General features: G+C 41.3%; 1 protein-coding gene across 2 annotated transcripts; it reads right to left on the minus strand.

Moving 5' to 3' along the window:
• Nucleotides 1-4890: 4890 nt before the first annotated feature.
• On the minus strand, nucleotides 4891-19195 carry xirp1 (xin actin binding repeat containing 1). Of its 2 annotated transcripts, XM_070844481.1 has the most exons (8): nucleotides 19120-19195; nucleotides 18428-18566; nucleotides 18121-18175; nucleotides 17711-18016; nucleotides 16875-16953; nucleotides 13591-13742; nucleotides 13319-13360; nucleotides 4891-12294 (listed from the first exon to the last, which is right to left on the minus strand). In XM_070844481.1, exons 2-8 carry the CDS (start codon nucleotides 18550-18552, stop codon nucleotides 5299-5301), a joined length of 7755 nt encoding a protein of 2584 aa, XP_070700582.1. In that variant the 5' UTR covers nucleotides 18553-18566; nucleotides 19120-19195; the 3' UTR covers nucleotides 4891-5298. The 2 variants fall into 2 exon arrangements, with proteins under 2 accessions (XP_070700582.1, XP_070700581.1); XM_070844480.1 differs by lacking the exons at nucleotides 13319-13360; nucleotides 13591-13742; nucleotides 16875-16953; ... (2 more) ...; nucleotides 18428-18566; nucleotides 19120-19195 and adding an exon at nucleotides 12415-12635.
• Nucleotides 19196-19422: the final 227 nt, after the last annotated feature.

The raw sequence follows: 19422 nt of genomic DNA on the forward strand, positions 1-19422 counted from the left end.
GAGCTCAGCTTGCACTGACTAACCTGAACTGTGCATCTACTAATTTTTGAAGCGCAGCTTCACACAGTGAGTTCCTTCATTTATTATCTAACTCTTTGGACATGCCGGATCTGATAATCAGTTTTGTCTCAGCTGTTCCTCACAGATACCAAGTTCATATAGTCAGATAATTTATCAGACATTTATATATTTTTTTGTTTGTTTTTTTTACTTTGGACATCTCAATGTCATCTAAACTCAATTTGTCTGTCAGCAGGATTGTGACTCTGATCATGTAAGTAGCCCCTCTCATATATTAAATAACATTTTATTCAACTATTAAAAACTAAATACATAGGTAAAATCAAGTAAAATCAAGTTTCAGATGCAGCCCACCTACACAGTGACATGAATTCAAGTGTCTCTCTATAAATCAAACATCTACCTTTGAAATCATATTTAGGGTGCTGCATAATACATTTGGGATATATATATATATATTCTCCAACAATTTTGTTACAACAGAAACTAAAAGCTCAGTTTTTCTTAGTTTATTCATCTCCATGAAGGTTAAAAAACAAATTAAGCCCCCACGCCCATATGCTAATGAATAATATGAGGTTGTAATAGAAGCTCTGCTTGAGTCGAGTTGATGCTGAGTTGAGTTATGGGCAGTAAGTACACAGAGGTCATCGCAAACTGACTCAGTGCCCAAAGTTGTAATTTTATTATAGATAAATCAATAATCAGCACATTCAGATCACAGAATTTTCATATCGGAGTATTTACGTTTTTATTTTCTAGGATGTATACAGACATTTCTCAAATTTCCCCAAATTACGTCTAGTCATTTCTCTTGATTCCATTGTTTCTATAACTATTTATTCCTCCAAAAGCTCTTTAAAATATATAGTTATTTAGCAAAACTTACATTCTCTGCTTCTCTTCATGTGAAATCATGTCCATGCCATTAAAACAGATTCATTCTGCAGCCGCAATGTAAAAACACGTCCTAAATTTACCATGCAAAGTTGACATAACATCACTGTCATTAATGAAGATTGTGTTTGATACTGACTTTTAAATAAAATGCATTGGTGATTGAAAACAATAGTAGTTGTGTTTTTGTGAAGTAAATAATTGGTAAGTGGTTATCATATCTATTTAAGTGCTTTTTACATTTCAATATGATGTCTTCATTTTTTGTACATTCAAACATTGTGTATTCCATCATGTTAACGCAGTCCTGCTATTACCCAAGTAAATCATCCATCCAGCTGTTACTTGTGACTGTATTCTCTGCTCTTTGCTCAGTGCTGCTGTTATCAGACACTAAAAGACTGTCCACAAATACATTTCCATCACTTGGCTCAGACACTGGCAGCCATTGTGCTTCTGGGGCAAAAATGTCATCAGCAAAAAGATCTGTTTGAGCTGAAGGGACGGCAGAAGAAGGCGTATCTGAACCAAGTAAATCATTTAGTGAGTTAGACGTGGCCGGTGTAGACGGCAGCATTGTAAACACATCTGCACTGTTTGAGATGTCACTGATTCCAAAGATGTCATCGGGAAAGGCAGACAGTTGGTTTGTGGAAGCATCGGCTCCTCCTTGATCAGACACATCAGCAGGAGGTAACAGGATGTCGTTTGAGCTGAATATGTTGAAGTCGGCACCCTGGTCTCTTGTCTGGCTGCTTGTACAAAAAGGACTTAATGTCTGACCTTCATCTTGCTTTATGGGTGCTGCATCAGGGACAATAAGCTGATCTGTCATGCCAAGCGTCACTTCATTCTCAGAAGATGGAGAGCCAAGCAGGCTAAAAGTATCAGAAGGAGTGGCTTCAGACGAAGCTGTGCCACTCAAAGAAGATGAAAAGGTGTCACTGGGGATGTTCCCAAACATCTCCTGAGAGTCAGGTGGACCAAAAAGATTAGAGGGATCTTGAGGAAGTGTGTGGTTGAGATGAAGAGGCGCTCCTCCTCCTAATATGTCTGGAGCATCAAGCAGTTCATTTGGTGTTTGAATGGATTCATCAGTATTTATCTGACTGTCCAGTGGGTAAACAGGGGCTGAAGTGACACTGTTCCCAAAACTGCCATCATTAAATGGAGCAGTTAAATCGTCATCATCATTTTTCTCTGCAATCAATTGACTGACTGACTCATTAGTCACTTGGCTCCCTGATTGCGCAGAAATGGGGAGATCTGTGGACTCAGCATGTCCAGAATGAGTGACAGAGAGACCTGTAGACTTGCTGCTTTCTGAGTTTGATTGTTGATCATCAGATGGGTTTGTTTCTGTTTGTTGAGGAGTGGTTAGGTCATCACCTGTTGAAGTCTTGAACAGGTCGGTCGTCTCTATGGATTTGCTTACAGCCACATTTTTGTTGCTATCCTGTGTGCTTGGCTCAGCACAATGTGCCGGTTCCTTTACATGCTCTTGTTCCTGAGTTAGAACTTGTGACATGTTGCCTCCTTTTTGCATTTGTGTTGTAAGAGCCTCCTTAACTTCTTCTGTGTTTTTGTCAAAAGCATGTGTTTTGTCATGTTTTTCATCTCGTGCAGCCAATTTCGGGGGGTCCTCAGCCTTCTCTGGGGATGACTGAAATAGTCTTCCTAAGAGTCCACCACTGGGTTTGACATCTGATTTCTTGGCATCTTTTGGTTCAGCTTTGTTTGTTTTGTCACTTCCACCTGATGTAAAGAGCTTTGACAAAGGACTTTTCCCTTTGGACCAGGATCCCAGTTTGGCCTTAGACTTTTCAGCCTGTTTTGCAGAACCCTTCAGAGAATTTGTTCTCACAACAGGCTTCCTCTGGCTATCACCATTTTCTTGGTCGTTGGCTGAATCAATCTTTTCAACTACATAACTATTCTTCTCAAGACTGGTGTCCTCTTCAGTAATATGGTGTGCAGGACCGTGCGGAGTGTTTGGATGCTGTGGTTCACACAGGTTGACGGAGTTCCCTGGAATGGCATCCAAAGTATCAAAAGGCTCTTGGTGTTTCACAACTTCTTGAGTTGAATTAATGGTATCATTGAAACTCTGAATATCACACGATTCCTCAACCTTATCCACAACTCCATTCAGAACTGTCGCATCAGTCTGTGGGATCTCTTGACTGCTTTCCACTTTGACATCAGGCTCTTGGTTCAACATGTTGCTTGTTTCTTTGTGGCAGTTATATTCAGGGATTTCGAGGTACACCTCACTTTCCCTCTGTTCTTTGCCAAAGTCAAATGACAAATGGTCAAGGTTGTTTTTGTTACCAACATCTTTTATATCTTTGGATTCATTCATTTGGTTTTGTTCAGTTTGGTCTGAAAGCTGCGGACTGTGCTCATCGCCTTTGGTTACTGTGGTCAGTGAGTCATACTGAGCGACATCAACATTTGGGGCAAACCGAACAGACTTCTTTCCTTTGCTTGGATTTGTGTCCAGCCTGTTAGATGGTGGACTGTAGTTTGTTTTTGAAGTGGGTGCCACAGTTTTCCGACCTGTTTTCTGGTTCGTGACAGTAATCTCTGTTTTGAGGGAGGGCAGTGTTGAAGACATGATGTCTTGCTGTCTGTCTGTTTTGGTTGGATAACTCATGGGTTTTGTTTCCTCTGAGGGAAACTTCTCAGTTGAGTAATCACCTGTTGACGCAGATTGTTCCTTGACCCCTGAAAAGAAGGAGCTTGACAATGTCTTCAATTTATCTTTCATTTCTCTTCCATGGTAGACCTTCAATCCATTGTTGTCACTTTTGTGATGTTCTGAAAAGCGCAGACTATAAGAGGATGTTCTGTCAATTTCAGATATCTTATTTTTCACATATGTTTTCTGGGCTGCATTTATCACGGTACTTCTTTTCTCTGGTGGCCAGCTCATTTTTTGTTTTCCCTTAGCATCAGCACCACTGTCTCTTGCAGATGACTTTGTCACAAACACACCAGCAGGTGACTCTCTGGAGCCACCAGGCGTGTTTAAGTTACTTTTCGTCATTTTGGGAGTGGACACAGCATCTGGCTCATCTGTGGTTGCATTTTTTTCAAGCCAATGGTCTTTATGTTGCTTATGTCCAAATCCTTCATCATAATTTCCCTTTCTTTTAAAAAGCTGTTGGTAGTGAGAAATGCAGTAGAAGTCTCCATAAAGAGATGAATAGTTGTTGATGCTGCAATAAAGTAAAACAGAGTCGTTTGTAATACAACATTTCATTTGAATTTTTATTTGTCATGATTTATTTATGCAGATCAGCTGCTGTGATTGATTCCAGTGCTTTGCAGATTTGCAATAATCGATATTTGCAATAAACTAGAATTTTCATTCTAATACACTGTAGTATTAATTGGGGCAAAGACTTGTTGATTGGATTAATTTTTATAACACTGTATAATATCTCACCTGAGCTTCTTCTTACAGTGTTTACAGCAGAAACAGTTATTGTGCAGAATAAGTTTATTGGCCACCATTTTTTCCATTGGATAGACGGGTGTCAAACAGGCAGAGCACATCTCCTTGGCAGGTGACTGGAACTATGATGATAAAACAAATTCAGTTTAAGGTAACTTAGATTTTAAACATTTCATTTTATTTGATCTTTTTGCAACTTAATTCTGATTCCAGTTGGCAGGCACTTGTGGACTGACTTTTAGTAACTGGACAGCATAACCAGGAACCTATGATGCAGGTGTTCTAAATTATTGTGCTATTCTTAAAAAGGTGAATTTTGTAGACCGAGTCAAGCCAGCTGCTTCCTCCTAGTTTCCAATCTTTGTGCTAAAGTAAGCTAACTGCCTGCTGGATTATTTGTAGCGGACAGACATGAGAGTGGTATGTTCTCATCTAAAAAAAGATACTGAACTATTCCTTTGGGCATATGTACTATTGCTAGAAAAATATGTATAAGGAGGTGAAAATTTTGACTGTGAGCTAACCTGTCTGTAGCACACTCCATGATCACTTTCAATAATTAATTCTCTTTAGGTTTTAAAAGGTGTGGAATAACGATGTGGGGCCAGTGTAAGGATAGAATAATGTTTCACAATGACAACTGTGAAACTGTTATTTATTTGACAATTTACACGACAGAACATACAGTATCAACTAAATGCTTAGCTTTAATAAAAGAACGTAACACTTTATCATGAGGTTACAGTATAAAATCTAAGACAATTTATTCTTTAATTATAAGTCAACATTTTCATCATTTCATGGGATCAATTTTATGACTAACAAAACCTTTTATCATTAAAACATAATCTATTAAATACACAAATGGAATAACTGCTGTCCTAAAATTAAAGGAGTTGGATATGCACTTCGTGTCATATTCAGTGCTTTTCCTTTGGTTGGCTAAATGTTACAAACACCGTCCCTTCCTCCTTGGCGTTGCTCAACACTTTATCTTCAAAAGGGTGACCAGATCTTCGAATTAGTGGGGATGTCATGACCTCATATCTGGCTGGACTCCCAAACAGGCCAGATGATTTGCTGTCAGACTGTTGGGTGACAAATGTTGAAGTCACAGAAGAAACAAATACATTACCAAAGCCATCAGTCTCTTCGTATGTTTCACTGACAGTCTTTGTGCCAAATATTCCTGCTGGTTGCTCTGGAACAGTTTTCACCTCCAGCACACTGACCTTGCGTTGAGCAGGACTGTGAACATTCTTTGAGGGCTCAACGGCAGCAACGGCCTCCTGTCCTAGATCACTGTTTGCATCACAGCAACTTTGAGGATTACCCTCTGTTTTTGGTTTAAATGTTGACATGGGTGACTTTGGTGGTTCGGCAGGCTTTCTGGCAGCTGAGTGAATAGAGATGAATGACGGGGAAGACTGGGAGGAAGACTGTCGGATGAGTGGCTTACTGGGCACTTGTCTGGGCGCTTCTTGTTTAGAGGGACTTGAATCTGAATCACTTTGCATACTAATGCCAGATGTCTCTTTCATTTGACCGGATTTGGCCTTGCTTGAAACAATGCTTATTTTCCTGATGTTGTTGGCAGGTTGAATGTTTTGCTCAGATTGCAAAGATTCATCAAACAGTCCTGACAACCCTGCAATGTCAGCCTCAGATTTCAAATTGGAGACAGAGTACAAAGCCTTTTTAATTGCCTCTTCAATGTCAAGAAGTTTTGCCAACGTTTGTTCCTTCAGATTCATTATTTCCTTGCTCGCCTTCTCCAGATCTTCAAATGCAGTCTCAACTGACGAGATGCTTTCTAGATCATCATCCTGTGTCTCTACTTCGACTTTCTTTTCCTCCATTTTACTTTGCTTTGCATTTCTGCTTGGTGTCGCCATCCAAGCAGGGACATTCTCATATAATGTGTTCAAGGAGCTAACGTCTGCACTGCTGGTCTCTCCCTCTATCTCTTGCACCTGAGACAAGATTCCTTTGAGTTCGTCTCGTTTTCTCAAATTTTCAAAGATTTCCATGGCCGCTTTCACATTTCCTCTCATGATCTCCTCCTTGTGGACAGAGAGCCTTTGTCTTCTTTCATCATCTGTCTCTTTTACTTTCTTCTCTCTTAAAACAACTTTATCCTCAAGTTTGGGCTGCTTTTCATTGAGGTCATTTTGCTGTACATGGCATGCATCTACTGGGCTGTCAGTCTTTGGCGTTTGCTGTGTGTTATCTGTGCTGCACTGTTTTCTCGGAGGTTGTTGTGGAGCAGTGGTTTTGTTGGTTTGTTTATGGTCACTAACATAATTTATTACTTTCACCTTCTTGGACAGCAAAGGGGTTCTTTTGTCTTCTTTTCTTTCAAAGTTCTGTAGAGCAGCCTGTAAACTCATGTTCATTTCATGTTTCACATCTTCTGCATAATTCTTCATGCACATTTGTATCTCCTCAGCTGCATTGATTTTCTGTATTACATTTCTCTCCATCTCCACTTCATTGTTATTTGACACCGTTACTCTGCAGTCCGATTTTCTCCCCGTAAGTGATGTTGTTGTCTTTTTCTTACTGTCTTGAGCCTTTGAGTCCATTAGTAGGCCTAGATGTTCAGGTGTCTGTTTTGAGTCTTGCACTGCTCCATCAGCACAGCTTTGTTGGTATGTTTCATGTAAGGTGTCTTTACTGATTTTGTCATGTGTTTTTGTTTCTGGTAGTTTATCTGTGGAGGGCACAGGAAACTGTTCTCTTTGGTTTGGAGGAATCACTGCACTTTCTGTGTTGTCTTTAATGGGGCAAAAAACTTCGGGAGCAGGCGTTGGTGAAATATTCTGATCTTCCACAACTACTGATCTCGTCCATTGCGGCTTTGGCGGTAAAGTTGGCCTCTGCGGTTTCTCACTTGTCTTTTGAGGGAGTGGAGGTGGAGTTACACTCTCAGAGCTGGATGATTTAGAGTTTCCATTTGCTACAGCGTTGGGTGTTGAATGCAGTGTTGTAATTGATGGTTGTCCTTCACAGGTTACTGAAATTGAAGGAGACAATTTCGTGTCAGATGGAGGCACAGACACTACAACACACTGTTTGTGAACAGTCTTGCTCCTCCCTGAACAAGCCTTCCCTGAATTCCTGTATATCATTGCAGCTTTATAGTCTCCTTTGGATACATTTACACTAGACCTCTCAAGAGACTGCAGAGCCAATTGAACATTACCTCTTACAATATCTTCTTTATCTAGGAGCTTCTGCTCTGTTGCTGCACTCTTCAGAGACCTAATCGCTGCCTTCACATCTCCTCTGATAGTTTCTTCTGTCTCATCTTCTGTTATCTGACCATTACACTCACAACTTACATAAGGTGGCAGCAATTCTGGGGCATAATTTTTGACTATGACTGCATTTTGCTGACAAGCTTCAAAGGAAACATGGCTTTTCCGATCTTTCTCTGCAGCACTGACCTTTGGATAAGTCTTGATTTGCTGGCATCTGGAGGAAGATGAACATGTTGATTGCATCACTGCTGAAGAGCTTTCCTCTTGTGCTGTGACATTCAGGTTGTATATTTTTCCAGGGACAACTGCTTCACGCTCCACATGCATGCTTTGCTGCTTAGCCATTTCAAGGGACTTTTTAGCCGCTTTTACATCTCCAGAAATAATTACTTCTTTTTGTCCTTGGCTTCCTTCTATTTCAGGACCTTGAGCAGACATGTCCATGTCGTAGATAGTTCCAGGTTTAATGATCTCCCGCTCCACACACATGCTCTGTTGCTTTGCACGTTCTAATGACTGCAGAGTTGCCTTGATGTCCCCAGGTACAATTTCCTCTTTTTCTACCACAATAGCTTGCTTTACTGCAAGTTGTTGCTTTGCTGATGAGACATCCCCAGGGATTATTTCTTCCTTTGGAGCACAGTTGTCAATACTGAAGGAGCACTCAGATGAAAAAACCTTTTTGGTGTTCTTAACATCCCCTGGCAAAACATCAGAAATGGTTCGTTCCACCTGCTCTTTTTGCTGACAGAGACTTCTCTTTGCTTCCTTCACATCCCCCTGCACGACTTCAACATGCTCCTCAGTCAGAGAGCTGTAATCAACTTCATCTCCTGAAGCCTCAGTGTGAAGACTTTTAAGGTACTGCAGCTCTCCTTTCTCAATGCAACTTTTGTACAAATTCACATTCCCCTTTTCATTTTCATCCACTCTGCACAATGCTGCAGTCTTCTGACTATTGGCAGTTGCTAACAGGTTTCCAATCGTGGACTTGACATCTCCCTTCTCTCTGACGTGACTCTCAGTTTTCCTTTCATAATTGCAGATGAGTGAATAAACTGACATCTCTGCTTGCCCACCTGCAGACTCTTGCATTATGATTCCTTTTTTCAAATCCTTATCTTGAGCGAGCAAGTCATCGATCATCTGGACAATGTTTTGTACTCTTTTATCACTCTCGAGGGTGATAGTTGTGGCTGATTCGTAGACGGGAAGCTCTACTACTGTGGTATTAATTTTGCCCATCTCCACCTCTCTAAGAAGATTAACTTGGGGCTTGAGGGTTGGTTTGAGTAGAAGTTGTAACATGATGTTCCTGATGTTACCCCTAACAACCTCTTCTTTCTGGATTTGGACACCTTTGTTGCTTTCAAACAGATATTTTGCCATGTTAACATTTCTGCTTTCATTTGCTTCTATTATGATGCCGCTTGAGTGAACAAACATCATTTGATACAGGTAAGACAGAGTTTCAGCAACACTGCTGGCAGTGATTTTGTCCAGTGGAGTGGTCTCAAAGAGCCAGGTAGTGCACTTCACATCCGCTTTTGGTATCTCCTCCTCAGCACCTTGCACTAAGATATCTTCAGACTCCTTGATCTTGTCCAGTGGCTGCGATTCAAACAGCCAAGTGCAGCGTTTCACATCTCCTTTTTGGCTGTCTTCTCTGTGGACTGTGTTTACTGGACCTTGCTCCTGAGGTTCCCCTTTCAGACTGTCAATGGTTTGGTTCTCAAAGAGCCAGGTGGAGGTCCTGACATCCCCATGTTGGATGTCAGTGACACTAACCATTCGCACAAACTTCTGGCATGACTGCTCAGATTCAAATATCTGTTTACTGAGCTGCACATTGCTACTTCCTAAGTCTTCAATGACCCTGACAGAGGGCTTTTCTTGGCCAGTGAGAGAGTCCAGAGGTTGTGTCTCAAACTTCCAGCTGGCTGATTTGACATCTCCTTTCTTGACATCTTCTTGGGTAACAGCCCGGATCACATAAACTTCATTCTCTGCCTTGATGGCATCAAGGGGTTTTGTCTCAAACATCCACCTTGCTCCTCTCACATCACCACTCTTTATCTCCTCTTTTTTCACAGTTGTAACTTCATGAAACTGGCCCTCTTTGTCTCTGATGGCATACAGTGGCAGGGACTCAAACATCATGGTGCTCGACTTTACATCAACATTGCTCACAGGCTGTTCCAGAGAGTCTGACTTCTGCTCAAAGGGTTGGTCATGGATTTTGTCCAGGGAGGAGGTCTCAAATATAAACTTTTTGCTCTGCACATCACCAGTCTCTGCACTATCGACTCTCTGAATGTTTGCATCACCATTGTCCTTATTGATCCATTTCGTAGGACAGTTCTCAAACATCCAAGTAAATGTATGCACTGAACCTTTTTCAATGTGCTCATCTTGTTTCTGTTCATTAGATGTTGTTGCCATTTCTGATCCGATTTCATCGAGGGACTGAGATTCAAAAAGTTCCTTGACTCGTGAGACATCTCCAGACTGAAAGTTGACTTGGCTGATGCATCTCACATCGTGCTCAGAATTTGCATCCTTTCTTATTTTGTCCAAAGTTTCTGTTTCAAAAAGATGTTTGACTGTTTGAACACCAACCTCCGATTTGACAGAATCCTCTATGGTGCTGCATAGCCTCAAGTTGTACTCTTCGCCATCCTTGATGCTGTCAAGAGGCTGTGAGTCAAAAAGCCAAGTAATGGACTTGACATTGGCATTGTCAATGGCCTCTTTATCATTCACTTTTTCTGATTTGTCGTACAAAATGTCCATTGGTTGTGTCTCAAATAACCATTTACAGGTCTTGACATCTCCTTTACAAGGCTCCTCTTCTGGGGAAGTACTCTGCTCTGTCTGGTTGAACTTGGAATGGATCCCATCTATTGTCTGGGTTTCAAAAAGCCACTTTGCCATATTGACATCGCCCATTGTATCCTCCTGTCTGGTGATGCCTTTAATTACCTCAACACTTTCTTTTCCCTCTGAAAGCTCATCTAAAGGCTTGGTCTCGAACATCCACTTATAATTTTGGACCTTCCCTTTGATGAATTCTTCTCTGCTGACTGTTGTGACCTTGTGGAGGTTTCCAGAGCTGTCCTTTATTGCATATAAAGGAATTGTCTCAAACATTGCCTTGTTACCTTTTACGTCTCCTGCTGCAATTGCCGTTTGTTTCTCAAAAATCTCCTCATCAGAATGAGCAATTTTGCTCAGAGGAATTGTTTCAAAAAGATGTTTGAATCCCTTAACATCACCCTTCTCAATCTCTTGTTCCTTGAATGAGGTATTCTTTTCAATGCTGCTGCTCTCAAATCTTTGTGCTTTGCCTTTTACTTCTCCTTGTTCGTCAGCTGAAAGGGTAATTTTCTTCAAATGCCCAACCTCATAGTTATCATTAAGGGTATCCATGGGTTGAGTTTCAAATAGCCACAGAGAGGTCTTGACATTTCCTCCAATAATTTCTTCCTTCTCCAAAGCCTTTGCTTCAGAGTCTCCTTTTAGTGCTGCCAAGGGTTGCATCTCAAAGAGCTTCTTCTTGTTGACGACATCAGCCTCACCTGCACATTCAGCCAACATTCCTTCAAACTTGTCAACTCCCACGACCTCTTGTATTGTGTCAAATGACTGAGTTTCAAACATCCACCTCTTTTGGTCAACTCCTCCTCTGTGTCCCTCTTCCAGAGATATACCCCGAATAATTTTAACCCCATCAGTTCCCTTATTAATCAGATCCAAAGGCTGGGTTTTAAAAAGCCAACGGGCAGTGCTGATGTTACTGCTGTTAATCTCCTCCCTGCAGATGGATTTAATCTCATGGATATTGCCACTGTTATCTCTGATGGCACAACAGGGTTCTGCCTGGAATAGTTTTATAGTCTTCTGGACATCTCCTGTCTGCTCCTGAAGTTCAGATCTCAGTTTGAGGAAGCTATAATCTTCTATGGAGTTGTAGCGTCCCAAGTCACTCAGTGGTTTAGATTCAAAAAGCAGCCGTGTGCCTCTAACATCTCCTGGCTGGATGGGTTCTTTCAGCACTGCTTCCACCAACTCGTCTTCTTCTCTTTTTGATTGATTTAGAGAATCTAAGGGCTGGGTCTCAAACAGCCACATGGATGTTCTCACATCCCCTCTGACAGAAGTCTGTCTTTTAGCAGACATTTGTTGGGTGCTGTCCATGTGTTCAAACCTACAGGAGGTACCTCTGACGTCTCCACCTTTCAGCTCCTCATCATACAGCAACTTCTTGGTTATATGAGGATCCCCAATATTGTCCAGAGTCCAGTTCTCAAAGATCCACCTCATGGACTGCACTTCTCCCTGATAAGCTGCATCTGCTGCCTGGGTGCTTTCTGATTTCACCACCCTCATTAAGTCATCATCTGCAATATCATCGAGACTTGCCCGTAGGTCTGGGTGGATGTGTTTAAAGAGCCGCTTCAGCTCGCTCTTCTGCCGTTGCTGGTAGATTGTGGAAAAGGTTTCTTTAGGTGGAGGCACTGGGATACTACTTAATGCTGAAGGCTCTTCATAGCTGAGGGGTCTAGGTGGCACAGGAGGAGGTGGGGGGGGAGGAAGGTCGTCTTCATCATGAGATGATTGTGAAACTGTGATTTTCCTGGCTGCTTCAGCCATCTTTAAATGAAAGACAGATGGGAGTAATATTGTCAGGTTTCAGTAATCGAAAACAGTATTAGTTAAGGTATTAGAATTATTAGAATGACATGCATTTTGTCAAGTGAGGCCATACTTTACCTTTTTCTATGCTCGCTTGATGTTTCACAGCAAACCATCCTCTGTCACACCAGGGTTAACAAAACACTTCATAGCTGTTAGTAGGTAGAAATCACACCGACACCTAGTCTATGCTCTAAGAGCACTATGTTACATTAATATCTGAACTATTCTTAACATAAACACCCGGAAACGTCTGCAAATCTGCATTAAACCTGCATTAAGATATTGTGGGCAACTGAAACAAGCTGTAAACACAACAGTGATGCAATAGCGCCTTTTTCATTTGCCAAACTTGTCAGCAAACAGTGGCACATCCAGCAGTGACGGAGCAAAGTTATTATTCATTTGAAGTCTGGTGACCTGACAAATATAAGTCTATTTGTTTTCCTTTAAAATTTTTTTTTTGGTCTCCACCAATTTCCGAGGAAAATAGCTTGGTTTTTAAGTTGTAATGTTCCACTACATTCACCACATGGGTTTTTAGAGCTGTTTGCTGTAAACCTCTGCCTGACACAAACCAAAATATTGAGCTGAAAGACTGAGTTGTGGCAAACATCATAGTTGAACGATCTATCATTTGAATAATCGTTAATATAAAATGTTACAGATCGTAGCAGCTTCAGTGCAGTAATTTGTAGCTCTGTCAGTGTTCTGATGCACTGTAGCTTGCTGTTTATTAATATTGTTGCCTGGTCATGCAGACATTAATGTACCATTGACACCAAACCTTAAATACATTGTTATTGTAGTGCAGGCCACGAGACAAGAATATGATACACCGTGGGTTGATAGTGTGTTACCTCTTTAGGTCAAAGTTTAACTGTACCTTTGGCCATACAAGCAAATGAGAGTCAGTTACACAGCACGCATACTAATAGCACTCACACACTGTGGAAACAATGCCACGAGAACTATACACTACCTTAGTGTTTTTAGCCCTTGTTCCTGTAGTACCAACGAATTCCTGTTGAACAACAGAAAAATATAGTATGATATAGATCAGTTTGGATCACGAGTAAGTTACATTCTGTAAAAGTGTGCTGCACTGCACATGTGCTGTACATTTAAAGTATGCAATAGATTTATTGTAAAATGTTGAGTCGCTCCTTTTGTGACAGAGCAGAGTGGCCATTCCGTATTTAAGCCTTTAACCTCAGTGTGTGGGGAGGAATGAGAGGCATCTCAGGAACTCACTGGCTGTGTTGAGCCTCCTGTGGAGTCGATAGCTGCTGCTCTTGACAGATAGAGTGCTGATCTGTCTCTCACCGAGGAGGAAGTAGATATCCTGTCTCTGCTTTGTCTTGTCGGGGTGCCCCCCTTCTTCACTGATGGACTATATTTGTCATCTGCAATAGAGAAGACAAAATAAATCTAACATCACAACTACTTGATATATTTATTTCAAAATGCGATCAATAAAAATACCAATAACTGAAAGAAATAAGTGTTTGGTGGTTTTGCTTTTGCTAGTGTAGATTTGTTGACAGAGACTTGCAAAAGTAGGACTCAAGTAGTGTGTCTAAATGATAACACTGTGTATATTTATAGTTATGCTCATAGAGGGTGTATTTATAGTGATGCTGGAATCTTTCTTATCACTCTTGTGGCTCCCTGTTAACTTGTGGAAACTATTTCATCTGCAACATGGCCTACAGCATGAGGCAAAACTAACAGTGACTTTAAGTGGGTTGTGGGACTTATTGTTTAAATGAACCTACATATGATTTATTCTGCAAAAGAAAAAAACATTGTAACAAACAAGTCAGTTTACAAAGGTTTTGATCCCAGTAGCTGACAAGACAAATAAGCCCACACAGCCTGCCTGCTGCCAGGGACCTTCATCAAACTGCATGCCATGGTCTGACCATGACGCCCAAGAAGCAAAAAAACACAGCAACTGCTAGCTCAGCTGGAGTGACACAGATTGTTTGCACATTGTTTGTGTGAGCTCTCTGCCATCAAACCATCAACACCTGACCAAAGGAATGCGACCACCTGACCCCATGAAAAACATGGAAATGGATCTCAGCTCAGCGTACATTATTTAACCTGAAGCTATTTCACCCTGCAATAATACAGTTGTTCCTGATAAATGAGAAAACATTTCAACAACAGCACTGTGAACAATATGGGCAGAGGTCAACAGTCCAATATGTTGCACAGACCATCCAGCTGTAACTAATGGCCAGATTTTAACACACCTCCCCTTTTCACACACTAAGCCCTCCCTGGACAAAAGGATGGACCAGCACGCTGGCGCCTCTCACGAGTCCGGACTTAAAGCATTTTCATAGATGGGTGAGCAGACAGAATGAGGCAACTGAGTGCCATGCGTGTCCTCACCCACTAAACTGAGAGGTCAACTTTATCAATTATCACACACACTAGTATCAACAGCTGCTGAAATACTGATTTGTACAGTTGCTGAGACCTTTCTCGGTGATTCCCACACTTTCAAAGCGATTTCTGCTGACATCTCTTTGATCTGGGCTCGTTCTCCAGGAATGAAGAGGAGCTATTAGCGGCACAGTAATGTGGGGGGCGTTTTGGGGTGCTGGCAGCTGTACAAATGATGGTGAAATGCAGTTGGCATTTGTTCTTCACCGCCACCACCTTCACCATCATCAGCTGTTGGCGATTGTAGCCACATTCACAGACTGTAATGAAAACCAGTGTCCCAAAGGGGCCACAGACCAGCAAAGAGCACATCACACCACTGTGTGTCACACCAGTCAATAAAAGTGTTTTATCCTTATTGCTTTTATGACAGATATCCTGCCTCTCGTTTCTTAATTCATCGTAGTTCTTTTGATGATAGAAAGAAGGAAAGCTTAAGACCGAGTGATCCTGTTGTCTGACCTCCCATTCCAGGAATCTCTAAGGATGAGGATCTGAAAACTGATAGCCACTTAAGACTTAATGAAGATGCCAGCAACATAGTCATAACACTTAGTGACCTTGTTTAGCTCTGATATCATTCATAAAGAAACAGACACCATTAACAGCCAGATAACATGCATTCAGACTGTATACATTCATACTGTAGTTTCTTTCTTCTTTTGTCATAGCTGGTAATTTAAACATTTATCAATACTTCTATCCTCTTAATTAACCCTTGATAAGTATTCTGTTCCTCACAGACTTATCATTAATATACTCGCACAGTATTAAACTTTATATTAAAGTTCTGAATGCTGTTTTGCTGAAATAAAAGTACTTCACCCCACATTTATTCTAATCAGTATCACCACTGACAGAATAAAGTATTATGATATAACACAGTGCATTAATTTCAGTAGCAGCAGTCATTATACAGCAGTACTTGTATTTTTGTGATTAACTACACATTTGCATCAGTTGCCTCCATTTCAATATTTACGATACTCACTAAAATATCATCCAGCGTTGTTCTCGGTCTCTTCCCTGTGTACCGCCGCTGTGCTGGATAACCGACTCTCAAGGCCCCTGTGAGTCCCTGTTCTCCTCTCTGCTCCTCAGTTTACTGTGACTGAGCTCTTTCTAGTCCTGTGGCCTTGGTGACAGCTGATTTTTATCAGAGCCCGCTGCCCCAGTGGAAGACTTTGGCTATTTTGGGAGGGTGGGCTGGCGGCTGCTGCTGCTCAGCTGAGTCAATCACCTCTGTTGGTCACTGAGAGACTGGGGCACCCCTCCACCTCCCATTCCCATAGCTACATTGTCACCCACTATAACGGGCACTGGGTGGGACCTGCACTATGTGTGTCAGTGGGTGTTTGGAGGACAACATAATAGAAAAAACACATATTGAAGGTCCTATTTTGGTAAAGTGGTACACTGACAAGGCTGCCATATTATCATCGGATGATTATATATTGTTTTTACATTTTCTTGTGGTTGAAATATGATTTGTTGTTGTAGTTTTAAAATATTTTCACCTGTGTTTTGGAATGTACACCGCCATTTTTGGCTCCAAGAAACACAGTCGACGCTCACTCACATTCCCGTCTGCGCCTTACTCACAGCAAACACATCACAGGGTCAAAGTGTCAACTATGATACGATGGATCAGTATCAGTTCCAGGACGCAGAGAGGCATGGTCTCAGAGGGCCAAGGACTGCGTCATGGTCAGAACCTCACTCCTATCTTAAGCATGTGTGCCAAACACATAGTTATGCATTTACACCACTACATCCTTTTCTTTATTTAGCTGTATCCACACAACTCCCACAGTTAGTGCTTACCCAACTTTGTCAGGATGTTCATGATGACACTTAATGTCTCAGCATGTACACATATTTTAAAAGACTATCATCAACCTTGCCAAAGCTCAGTGACAGTGATTTTTTTCAATAGTCCTATAAAGGGAGGATAACTGGTTGTGAACTGTGGCACCAAAATACAAGAGTGATCTCATGCCTTTGAGGAACCCTGGCACCAATCTCATCTGCCCTATCAGATCCCAGTGACTATAAACATGAAATTCAGCACCACTGCTCACCGTGTGAGTGTCTGGATGCTCTGTTGGAAAACTCCGGGAGTCCATTCATGGCCTTTCCTCCTTCCACCTGAGTGCTTCTCTGTGGATAAGAAGACAGTTACAACACAATGTTTTTGGTGTTTCTAGTATCACAGGACACTATGTCTCCTTTTGGGTGCCCTGTCTGAGAAACTAGGGTCCTAATGGGAGTTATTATCAATAAATATAATATAGTTTGTCGGCTTCTGTCCAAGCTACTTATACTTTTTTTTCCGATTAGTTTTTTGTACAGATTAAATAAATAAGATACAATGGTGTGTGTAAACACGTTGAACATCTGGTCTCTTAATGCTCTTAACCCTTTAAAGGCTGAACCATGAAATGATTCCCAGAAAATTCTAATTTTTTTAAACTGGAGTGTTTAACTGGAGCTTTTTTAAGTTTAAAAAGTTTTCATTTGTATCATTTTTGCTACATCTGGCATTTTTGTGCAATTTATGCTCACAGTTTGTTTATCTTAAACAAACAAAAACATATAAAACACAGATAAAATACAAAAAATATCACACTGATGATGTAGAGGTGTATGTATCACATATGATACACTGGGCCTTTAACGCCTAGTGTATCATATTTGATTTGGTTTTAAGCACGTGGATGAGCATTATGTTATGTAATGTTGTTGACTTTGCCTAATTGATTTGCCCTCCCTGGGTTGCTTGGTGGCTTTAACTTAAACATTAACATATAATGAACCAATGAATGCATTGCTGAGCACTGTCAATGTAGTAAAATCTGGTGGGTGCATCATGCTGAATCATGTATAAAATAATAACACATGTATCAAACTCACACACCTGGATGGTTTTATCCTTCAAAGGAATGTTGTGGCTTCTCCAGTCCTGCAGAGGGCAGTCTCTCCCTGTCTTACTGCCAGTGGCAGCAGCTGAGTTCAGCTGAGGGCTGCTGCTGAAGCTTTGCTGCTGGGTGGCCTTGGACTCAAACAGGGCACACAAAGCTTTGGTGCCTGAAGACTCCCTCTGAGGCAGGAAGTCCATGGAGCGACTCCTGGACAGATGTGAGCTTTTTCCAGATCCCCAGAAGGCCACACTGTCCCGTCTCTCCAGCTTCCTCCACTGACCGTCCACACAGCTGTCTGACGCCTGAAAGCAGCGTTTGATTTTTATGTGTTTTTTCTCAGTGTTGTTTTAACGGTTTTCCTGTTAATTACTTATGATGAAAAAAAGGAAAGAAAAAGATGAATTACCTGGTGTTTATGCTCCCCTTTTTCAATAGTCCTTAGATCAGCACAGCTTTGGTAGCTGTTTGGACAAATGTATTAACAATTACAATTACACGCTGGGAATTTGTGAGCAGCAAAGGTGAATGAAACTGCCTACAAAACACTGACGCTCAACTTTCACGCATCAGTGGCTACCAGAAGAGGACTAAACTGGGAAGCTTCCAGTGTTGGTAAAAATGTGAAGCACGGTGAGGCGAGAAAAGCTCAAGTATGCTCAGATCACTTTGCTGCTGTGTATGTAAATGTGTACGTGCAGTATATTGTTACTCACTGTTGCACCAGCTGAGACACAGACTTCCTGTCCCAGCGGGTGGGAGCTGGCATGACCCATGACCTCTCCTGAACCTCAGAAAGGCTCCTCAGGGACTGGGTCCTTCTCAGGCCAAAAGTCTCCATTGCAGTAACAGCGGCTAAAATAAGGAAACGTTACAGCAATAATGTGTGACAACAACCTCAAATGGCCTTATTCAGAATCAGGAATTTGTGTGTTAATGCTTACAAATAATTTGTGACAAAAAGTATATGGCTTGCAAATGCCCAATCGAGCTTATTGTCACATTCAGAGCAGAAAAAGAGAAATCTGTTTAGTTTTATTTTTGATTTCAAGCATCCGAGCTGCTGAGGTTTAACTTCATTTGAGTTACTGGATAACAGATCGTCACACTGACAGTCATATGACTCTGTTAATGTTTATGAACTCCATCACTCAGACAGCAAACCCACATGTATGACTGTGTGCCATTACATAGGCATTAAATGATTATATTGATGCTGAAAGACATGCTTTACTCTAAAAAAGAGAGAAAAGGTAAGATCTAAATTTTGAACAGAGACATTTATATTCAAGTTTAAACTCTATAAACTCGTGCAGGTAAAGAAACCCTCTAAATCATAACACAGTTACCATATTGTCATTGCAAATGAGGTTATACTGCAAAATCAGAAGAATACTCATCCCCATACCTGAAGAGCAGAAGCAGAAGTCACCTGTGCATCTCTGTCTTTGTGGCTGACTTGTGATTAAAGAGCATCTCTTACAAGACACAGCAATTTCTGGTGGTCAAAGTCCTTTAACACCTTGTGATTCGTGGCTTCCGGATATGAGATCTGCCACCATAACGTCACCTGATAAATTTCAGATCAATAGAGATATGTTTTTATTATGCAAGGCAGATCACAAAACTAAAATCAGTCTGTTTTCTGTTTGGTATTAAAATACTAATGACAGTGATGACAGTGCGATGCATTAAAAACTGGTGAGAAACC

The sequence above is a fragment of the Pempheris klunzingeri genome, chromosome 15, assembly GCF_042242105.1.
Source record: "Pempheris klunzingeri isolate RE-2024b chromosome 15, fPemKlu1.hap1, whole genome shotgun sequence".
Taxonomy (NCBI): Eukaryota; Metazoa; Chordata; class Actinopteri; order Acropomatiformes; family Pempheridae; genus Pempheris; species Pempheris klunzingeri.